Source organism: Mizuhopecten yessoensis, unplaced genomic scaffold (genome assembly GCF_002113885.1).
Source record: "Mizuhopecten yessoensis strain PY_sf001 unplaced genomic scaffold, ASM211388v2 scaffold7833, whole genome shotgun sequence".
In the NCBI taxonomy this organism is placed as follows: domain Eukaryota; kingdom Metazoa; phylum Mollusca; class Bivalvia; order Pectinida; family Pectinidae; genus Mizuhopecten; species Mizuhopecten yessoensis.
This window is the reverse complement of record NW_018407245.1, coordinates 762,017-772,843: the sequence shown is the minus strand read 5'-3', so window position 1 is coordinate 772,843 and position 10,827 is coordinate 762,017. Positions and strand designations below refer to the sequence as shown.

Here is a 10,827-nt window from a genome sequence, read left to right as displayed (position 1 = left end):
TTTAAGTATCAGTAAGTAACATGTCACAGTTAAATTTACTATTCCAAATCCTATTTTAAGTATCAGTAGGTAACATGTCACAGTTAATTTGCTATTCCAAATCCTATTTTAAGTATCAGTAGGTAACATGTCACAGTTAATTTGCTATTCCAAATCCTATTTTAAGTATCAGTAGGTAACATGTCACAGTTAATTTGCTATTCCAAATCCTATTTTAAGTATCAGTAGGTAACATGTCACAGTTAATTTGCTATTCCAAATCCTATTTTAAGTATCAGTAGGTAACATGTCACAGTTAATTTGCTATTCCAAATCCTATTTTAAGTATCAGTAGGTAACATGTCACAGTTAATTTGCTATTCCAAATCCTATTTTAAGTATCAGTAGGTAACATGTCACAGTTAATTTGCTATTCCAAATCCTATTTTAAGTATCAGTAGGTAACATGTCACAGTTAATTTGCTATTCCAAATCCTATTTTAAGTATCAGTAGGTAACATGTCACAGTTAATTTGCTATTCCAAATCCTATTTTAAGTATCAGTAGGTAACATGTCACAGTTAATTTGCTATTCCAAATCCTATTTTAAGTATCAGTAGGTAACATGTCACAGTTAATTTGCTATTCCAAATCCTATTTTAAGTATCAGTAGGTAACATGTCACAGTTAATTTGCTATTCCAAATCCTATTTTAAGTATCAGTAGGTAACATGTCACAGTTAATTTGCTATTCCAAATCCTATTTTAAGTATCAGTAGGTAACATGTCACAGTTAATTTGCTATTCCAAATCCTATTTTAAGTATCAGTAGGTAACATGTCACAGTTAATTTGCTATTCCAAATCCTATTTTAAGTATCAGTAGGTAACATGTCACAGTTAATTTGCTATTCCAAATCCTATTTTAAGTATCAGTAGGTAACATGTCACAGTTAATTTGCTATTCCAAATCCTATTTTAAGTATCAGTAGGTAACATGTCACAGTTAATTTGCTATTCCAAATCCTATTTTAAGTATCAGTAGGTAACATGTCACAGTTAATTTGCTATTCCAAATCCTATTTTAAGTATCAGTAGGTAACATGTCACAGTTAATTTGCTATTCCAAATCCTATTTTAAGTATCAGTAGGTAACATGTCACAGTTAATTTGCTATTCCAAATCCTGTTTAAGTATCAGTAGGTAACATGTCACAGTTAATTTGCTATTCCAAATCCTGTTTAAATATCAGTAGGTAACATGTCACAGTTAATTTGCTATTCCAAATCCTGTTTTAAGGATCAGTAGGTAACATGTCACAGTTAATTTGCTATTCCAAATCCTGTTTTAAGTATCAGTAGGTAACATGTCACAGTTGGTTTGCTATTCCAAATCCTGTTTTAAGTATCAGTAGGTAACATGTCACAGTTAATTTGCTATTCCAAATCCTGTTTTAAGGATCAGTAGGTAACATGTCACAGTTAATTTACTATCCCAAATCCTATTTTAAGTATCATTAGGCAACATGCCACAATTGATTCGCTATACCAGAGCCCGTTCCAAGTATCTGGATTTCCTGAACAGATCTGCCTAATTGACCAATCAGCTCTGTATAATTCTCCGGGGATTTACACCGGACAGAATACGTAGTGGAATTTAAAGGCCGTCTACGATTTCCAGCTAAATAGTAGATATCTATGAGTCTCCCATGATCAAAACTGTTTTGTTTTTTTATGCATTAGTTCGTTTGTGATCTTCGAACTTTCTTTGATTGACGGATGCCACGTGTGCCGCCGGAAACGCTTTCGCTTCTGGAATATCTGGTTTCGCCACCGAAATTATTTGAAGTATCGTCTATTATGTCAATGTGTATGTAGAGTATAGTAAATGTTTTTTTATCATTTTACTTCATTATCATTAATGCACGTCCTATGTATTGGTCAATAGAACAGTGTTGGTACAAATGTTACTATATCAATACTGATTAAAAGACCAGTGTTGGTCTTGGTTTCTGTAATTTTACTCTGTGTTGACTGATTTCAGTGATTGTAAATAGAATATATCTATTTGTCAACCATTGAAATTATAAGTCAAAATGTCGAAATCCGGTCAATATGATAAATATTATAATCAAAATTTGATATATGTCAAAATGTCAAACTACGGTCAATATGATAAATATCATAATCAACCTTTGTTATATGTTAAAATGTCAAAACTACTATCAATATGATAAATATGTTAATCAAGTGTCGATGAAATTCGGTAATGCAGTTAGCCAATTTCTCACGTTAAGAAAATAAGAGAACTACTAGTTTTTGTTTCCTGCCTTTTATTTTTTATTTCCGAGAAATGTATTTCCATCATAGTCACAAACAAGACTGTGCTTGAAGTCTTGCATTTATAACAATAAGACAGATTAATAAGATTAACATATTATTCACACGTCCTCAGTTGTTAAAAACGGACTTATTAAACAACGGCATTTTTTTTAAACAATAAACAATAGACAAATCAATTGATGCGATTTGTAATGAACAAAACAACTAATTATAGCGGCAATTGTCTTAAAACGTAAATGATATTTATAAATAGCATAAAAAGTATACAAAAATAGCAGACACATAGCCAGTTACATTGTTAAGCATGTACACCATATAGCTAATAATATACGTGATAAATACAACGTTAATTGCCAAACCCCATGATTATACATTACAACATATAGCTAACAATATACGGGATAAATACAACGTTAATTGCCCAATCCCATGATTATACATTACAACATACAGCTAACAAAATACGCTTAGGGAAACACGATTCGTTGTTTCCGGAGATTAAACAAAATAATTCCAAGGGAAACAAAATATCGTGTTTCCCTACCACATTATATTTTTATTATATTTGTTTTATTTTCAGAATTTTTTTTTATACAATGCAAAGTACATTTGTAATAGCTGAAAATCTGACACACACTAATCTCGCTTCCACTTTCACACACACAATTATTGATTGTCATTTTAAAACATTTTTCCAATGTTTACATTTACATTGCATTTGTATAAGGAAAGCAGGAAAGGAAAGGTTAATAAAAAGAAAAACAGACAGAGGATGGAAAAAAGACAAGGACAAAACATAGACAGACAGAGAGAGATGTCAGGCAATCAGTAGTAAATATCTATATGTATGACTAGCATATGAAAACAGGAGGGAGTAAAGAGCATGTGTTGTCAGCTGCAAATGTCAATATATGAATAGTATTAGCTAAACAAAATATTTAGATGTCTTATGGATAGGAAAAATGGATACAAAACAACTCATATATAAGTGTCCAATAATATTACATATTCTAACTGTAAACAGTATTCTTAAAATAAAGTTCAGCAAATTGAAGATTAAAGAGATATTAATTAACTTTTGCCATTTTTTCCAATTATTTTTGAAAGTGTTATTATATTTGTCATCTTTACCTGTTGCAATATATTTTTGTGTAGTATATGATCAATTATGTTTTATCATACCAAAACAAAACAATAATACAACAGTAAATATGATGAAGTTAACGCGACTTTGTAATCGTCTGCTTCAGTTTATCGGACCCAGATGGAGGGTCTCATTTTTCTAGAGAGGCAATGAGTGAGAGAAACATGGCCGGTGGAAGTCGAGCGCGTGAGGATGAAACAGCGTTTTATTTTCCTTTCATGTTATCAATATATTCCAATCAGTCACGCACTTGCACAGATGAGGGATAACAATATGAGTGGATCAATAAAATATCTTAAGCCCATCCCCGTTTTATATTTGTACAAACAACATCAGTTAAAAATAAACACAAATGAAATGAAATCAACACTTAGCAGACGAATCATACATTCCACATTTTGTTCATTATCACTTTGTGTATCAATCAAGTAAACATTAATGAACATCCCTCTTTCACTCTCATATATATTTATAGATTTATGCGACGTCTTTTAAAATTTGATTTAAGGAGTCACTTGTTCTCTTAGTAAATACTACCTGGTCGTGTCCTGACTATAGTCGGCATACATGGACGGCTAAATACCTAAATACCTTAATACAGCACAATACAGCACAATACAGCAGCTCTCATGTTGACACCGAGCTATGATTATATGTGGATGTGAAGAACAGAATAAACATAATTTTTTCTCGGCCTGAACTGTCAATATCCTTATAACGAACATCGTGCCCTTCCGGGTATGAATCCACTTCACTTGTTTAGATAAGACCATCATGGGTTGTGCTTGTTTAGATAAGCACTTATGTCAAACTTTCACAAGCCTTCTTTCAGTGCAATAGCTGTGAAATTTCAGTTGCGGCTTGATTCTTGCTCATCTTTGACACTAGGCTCACCAGTCTGTTTTGAGATTCAATGCTTAGGAAACGTGTATTATTCCTAAACTTCTTAATGACGTCATTATCTGATAACGGCTTTCTCCAATGTCCGTACGGCTCTGTGCATGTGCTTTCAAAAGTGGCGTTGTCATTCGTTGTCACACCAACAGTCACGTACATGTCGTCAAACGACGGCGCGTTGTTATCAGGAGTGATAACTCTGACCAATTGCAGAAGATTAAGCAGCGGTTGCCTCCCGATGTTGTTGACGTGAAAAGTTTCCGGTGTCACCTCGCCGTCCAACAACGCAGAGCAAGTCGTGAACTGGAAGGAATGACGGGCTTCGTGTTCGGTCGTTGGAATAGGTCTGTTGATATATTTTGAACCTGGAGCGATTATATAAATATCTTTTATATAATCGACGGAAAGACCACCCCGGTCACGAACAAGCTGTTCTCTCGTTCCCATTGCCGCGTCAATAGCCCAATGCATCCCAAGATGGCATGGGAACCTCTTTAATGCAATGTCTTGGTGGTGTAGAATGACGTCATCAGTTTCTGTGAGGATGTCCAAAAGTCTCTTCGGATTGTAGTCCTCGTAGAACGCCCCGAAGCCTGAAGGCATGTCTAAGATGTTATCATTTCCCTTGATACCTTTATCGGCCAAAATGGCAGCCTCCAGACCAAACCTAGCTGACTTCCCGGCATGCAATGGTTTAGTTGTGGTACCGGCGTTTGCCATTGGTGCTCCGGCGAATGACGCAGCTATGGCCAGAGCGTGTCGACATTTCTGGGGGTCATGACCCAACAATCTAGAGCAGGCGGCCGCACTCCCCATCACGCCGACAATAGCTGGTGGGTGGAGACTGTAACACAAGTCATTAATAAAGATATAAATATCCTAGTATATCCTCATATGTGCGTTTGCATGAACTATATTTACTTACTTTTTGTAACAAGCGACCAATGGGCCTTGATAGATCACCTTTTTTATTTTCAATTAAAAAAACCGCTGAGTATCATACCAGTTTATCAAAGGAGTGAAATAAAATATAAGCTGTGAGAAGGACTAAAGCCTTTTGAGTGAGCTATTTCATATTTGGTAAAAGGGTGGGGATCTCCACTTTATCCAAAGTACGACATAACCTCTCCCATTGACCGCTCTTCTCTGCCCCAGGGGACACCACCCTCCGTTTATACAAAATTAGTTCCCCTTTGCTAAACTGTTTTAAATCCCTCCATTGGTACAAAAAGTTTTTGAATGTTTTCCTCTGTAGTCATTTTGACCAATTGAGCAAAACATTAGGAATCCCAAAGAAATCTTTACTCTCTCAATTTTTAAATGTTTAAATGTTATAGAAGTTTTACTTAGCTAATTTTACTCAGGGACCGTTTGAATGACTATCCTAGTGAGTTTTAAGTGTTGGTTTCCTGTCTGTCTGTGTCTGTATGTGTATTGGACTGCTAATATACACATACTTGCATTAGCCTGTTGATTTTGTGTGTTGAATATCAAAACGTAAAAGTTCTTACCGGTGAGGGATGTTCCTCGCCTGGGTTGAACAGTTCAGCAGGGCTCCTTGGACCTGGATCCCAATGTTAAAGGCCACCAATACCTCCTCTAAAGAAGGCTGCTGTGAACGTGGCAACACATCCGACAGAGCCATTAAGGCGGGAAGCACGGGGCCACTGGGATGAGTAGCAGGGTGCCACGTGTCATCAAAATCCATTGCATGGCAACTAGCACCATTAAGATAGGCCGCCATCGCCATGGACGCCTTCAGACCACCAGTTCCCCAAATGGAGGCTTTGTGGTTGGAATGGAAACCTTCTACTGTTGATCCAAATTGGCGGTAACTGTCGGCAATTTCCGTCTTTGATCCAATCATTCCGACGCCGATAATGTCCAGAATCATACGCTTGCTCCTGCGCTGTGCCACGGTTGAAATATTCGCTATACTGAAGTCGGAGATATGGTCGGCTAGCCAGGTCGTCAGGTTCATGGCTGGCAAGCTTGCCTCTGGTAAAGGAAACAATGGCTGGTTAGCAAACAACGCGAATTAGATTTTGAAACAATGCCTGACAAGAAAAAACACGTAAAAGACATAGCAAGCATTGGCTGGATAGGGACAACACAAATTAAACTTGACATAAAAAGAATGGTTGGCCATGGTTGTTCATATGGGTTTTGACGTCCTTGCACAAACTTAAGTCGTAGGGAGACGGTCATCACGGGTGATAAGCCCGTAGCACCTCTTTAAAGTAACATCCCGCTGAACACGGAAGATTGACGTACTTCACCCGGTCACATGATGCTGACAAAGGGGTTAACCTGTTCATACAGCCACCCATTCAAAGTTTACCGTAATAAAAAAAATCCGCCACCCATTCAAAGTGTAACGCTAATAAAAAAAATATTAGCAAGTATTGATTTTCAGGACTGAACCGATCATTTTCGTCACTTGGTCGACCACTCAGCAACAAGGCCAAGAGCGAGAGATTACCAGGCGCTGCGTTAGAAAACGAAAAGATATTTAGATATGAGAATTATATATGTATCCCATATACATTGCAATGTATGAAGATGATTCATTAAGATAACATTTTTGTCCCAATGCAGAGAGCACAAAAGCAAATACACAATCCTACTTTGGAAAACCAAATTAGTCCCCCTCTTTTACAAATCATGCAGTCTGAAACATTAGGCATAAACTTTTCCTAATCCCAGCAATCTTAATAATTAACTAGCAAGGGTTTGGCTGGTCAATAATAACACAAACTAGACAAAGAAACAATGTCTGTACAGAAACTACTCAAAATGACATAAAACCAATGGATGGCTAGTTACAACATAACCTCGACATCGAAACAATGTACAAAATAGAAGTGGAAACAACAGCTGTTCAGGACTAACACAACTTGACATATAAACATTTGCTATCCACGGATAACACAAACTCGACAAAGAAATAATAGATAACAAATTCGACATAGAAACAGTGACAGATTATCAAAAAGAACAAAAACTAAATACAAACAATTAATTGCAGGGTTAGGTTTTTATGGTGAAGTTCGTGTTTACGTACCTCTTGTTTGGACAACCTGGCGGGAATATCGACGTCCAGCATCGGGGAATGGACCTGATAACTCGGACTGCTTACGTAAGAGTTTACCACTTACTACCTTGACCGAACGGGTGAATGTGGTCATGTTTTGCTGAAAATAAAAAAATTGAGTATTTGTCAATTAATCAATATGTCAATTCAACGATATACTTTGTGTCAAAGCTGAAACATGTTTTCTCGTGTTATATATCTATATGAGAAAGAAAAAACCGTCTGAATTCATTCATCCCTGAAGACACGCTTTTCCAATTCAAAGGTTGGAATAGTTCATTATGAAATTTCAGGGGTAAATGAGTTAATTGACTAACTACTTGTTACAATGCATGTAATTGTATGTTAAATTGTGTTAATACTGATAAATACAAATCAATAAAGAGTATGAATGTTTATAAAGACTTTTTCGTGTATGACAAGTTATAATAAATTTACTTCAGCTGACTGTTTTAAACTTGTATTTTATCAATTCAATTAAAAATATACCATAGCGACAGCAACCATTACAAAATATACCGTAGCGTCAGCAACCATTACAAAATATACCATAGTGTCAACACACACCAAAATATACCATAGCGTCAACACACATTACAAAATATACCATAGCGTCAACACACATACCAAAATATACCGTAGCGTCAACACACATACCAAAATATACCATAGCGTCAACACACATTACAAAATATACCATAGCGTCAGCACACATAACAAAATATACCATAGCGTCAACACACATTACAAGCTATACCATAGCGTCAACACATATTACAAAATATACCATAGCGTCATCAACACACATTACAAAATATACCCCACCGTCATCAACACATATGTGTGTCAAAATGTACCATAGCGTCAACACACATTACAAAATATACCCTAGCGTCAGCATAGACGACAAATAAACCCCAGCGTCATCAACACAGATGTCAAAATGTACCGTAGCGTCAACTCTCAGAACGAAATAATTTTAACATAGCGGCAGCATACAGAACGACGTCGGAAAGCGATATGAAAAACAATAACAGATACCAATGAGCTGTTAAATAAAGAAAAGAAAAACAGTACAAACACTGACGCGGCCATTTGACAATAACTTACAAGAACACTATTATATTCCATTAATGGTAAGATATGTTTACTGTACCGACCTGTATCACCGTAGTACGTACAGACAGCATAGTGTCACGTGTATAGATCGATGTTAACAAGAGCGAAAGTTGATCGGAAAATTTGTCTCTTCTTCTTATATAGAATCCGTCACGTGATCTAGTGGAAATCCGAACAATAGCATCTTCCTACACATTTCTTCAACGCATGTTTCTATAAAAATACTTTCACAATATTGAACAAAATCGAAAGTAAATTTAAGCAATATATATACTTGCCGCTATTACCTTTTTAGAAGGTTTCTCGAAAACAAACAAACTTTTATGTATATACTTCTTCAATCACCAGATATATTATATAAACTTAAATGTATGTAATAAATATACGTATATAAATAAATGTGATGACTGATGAAATCCGGTTTCGCAGAAGTAGGCGGAGCCTAGCTGTTGATCGATTCGACTAAGTGGTGTCGATACTCAGACTGGGAAACCCGGAAGATCAAGCCCGGCCTCTAACCTGACATTAGTCACCACCTGACTACAGAGCCAGGTCTATTGCACGTTTGCTTCCTGTTGCTCGTTAATGGTGAAAATTGAATTATAAAACAATGTTCATATCAATGAACAAGTGCACTTTATAGTAAAACAAAACAATACTTTTAATGTAGAGAAAATGAGAAAACTTCTTGATTGCTGCACACGAAGTATGCGGAAATCAATACACACGTACATTAGGCAAAAGCAAATTGTCTCTGCAAGATGATGTGAACTTTCGTGATAAAACCACAAAATTTTGTCTACGTCATCTTCATCATTTTAGCTTGAATACTTTGATATGAGTCAGGTCACCAAGGCATCATTTGGATTTTATAAATGATCGACATGTAAGCACACAACCTGTACAAATACATGTTTGCTTCCAACCATATACCTAAAGGGATGCCTAATCATAGTAGTTTGGGACATGGAATGTCATATACACCAACATTCCAAATACTACCTGATAATTAATTGCACCGATGTTGCAGGCTTTGTAAACTAGTTATTTAGAGTTTAATTTATTATAGCTAAGGCTGCTGTCCGTATCTACCTTACAATCGAGTGTTCCGTGTGTATAAATGTGTACCAATGATTGCGTGTGTGTATATATGTGTACCAATGATTACCTTTGTGTATATATGTGTACCAATGATTGCGTGTATGTATATATGTGTATCAATGATTACGTGTGTGTATGTATGTGTACCAATGATTACGTGTGTGTATATATGTGTACCAATGATTACGTGTGTGTATGTATGTGTACCAATGATTACGTGTGTGTATGTATGTGTACCAATGATTGCGTGTGTATATATGTGTACCAATGGTTCCATGTGTGTATATATGTGTACCAATGGTTCCGTGTGTGTATATATGTGTATCAATGATTACGTGTGTGTATATATGTGTACCAATGATTGCGTGTGTGTATGTATGTGTACCAATGATTGCGTGTGTGTATATATGTGTACCAATGATTGTGTGTGTGTATATATGTGTACCAATGATTACGTGTCTGTATGTATGTGTACCAATGATTACGTGTGTGTATGTATGTGTACCAATGATTACGTGTGTGTATGGATGTGTACCAATGATTGCGTGTGTATATATGTGTACCAATGATTGCGTGACGGTGTGTGTATATATGTGTCCCAATGGTTCCGTGTGTGTATATATGTGTACCAATGATTACGTGTGTGTATATATGTGTATCAATGATTGCGTGACGGTGTGTGTATATATGTGTACCAATGGTTCCGTGTGTGTATATATGTGTACCAATGATTGCGTGTGTGTATATATGTGTACCAATGATTGCGTGTGTGTATATATATGTACCAATGATTACGTGTGTGTATATATGTGTACCAATGATTGCGTGTGTGTATATATGTGTNGTGTGTGTATATATGTGTACCAATGATTGTGTGTGTGTATATATGTGTACCAATGATTGCGTGTGTATATATATGTGTACCAATGATTGCGTCTGTGTATATATGTGTACCAATGATTGTGTGTGCGTATATATGTGTACCAATGATTGTGTGTGTGTATATATGTGTACCAATGATTGCGTGTGTATATATGTGTACCAATGGTTACGTGTGTGTATATATGTGTATCAATGATTGCGTGTGTGTATGTATGTGTACCAATAATTGCGTGTGTGTATATATGTGTACCAATGATTGCGTGTGTGTAT

General features: G+C 36.0%; 1 protein-coding gene across 4 annotated transcripts in view; it reads right to left on the bottom strand.

Annotated features, from left to right (window-relative positions):
* Positions 1-2,293: 2,293 nt before the first annotated feature.
* The window catches only part of LOC110454406 (cis-aconitate decarboxylase-like), an 11,906-nt gene continuing 3,372 nt past the window's right edge, over positions 2,294-10,827 (bottom strand). The window contains exons 1-4 of one of the 4 annotated variants that reach the window (XM_021503891.1): positions 8,862-8,959; positions 7,426-7,555; positions 5,873-6,359; positions 2,294-5,205 (exon numbers count right to left, since the gene is read on the bottom strand). In XM_021503891.1, coding sequence (XP_021359566.1) covers positions 4,293-5,205; positions 5,873-6,359; positions 7,426-7,549 — 1,524 coding nt within the window. In that variant the 5' untranslated portion in view covers positions 7,550-7,555; positions 8,862-8,959 and the 3' untranslated portion in view covers positions 2,294-4,292. The other 3 variants (XM_021503892.1, XM_021503889.1, XM_021503890.1) reach the window with 3 other exon arrangements.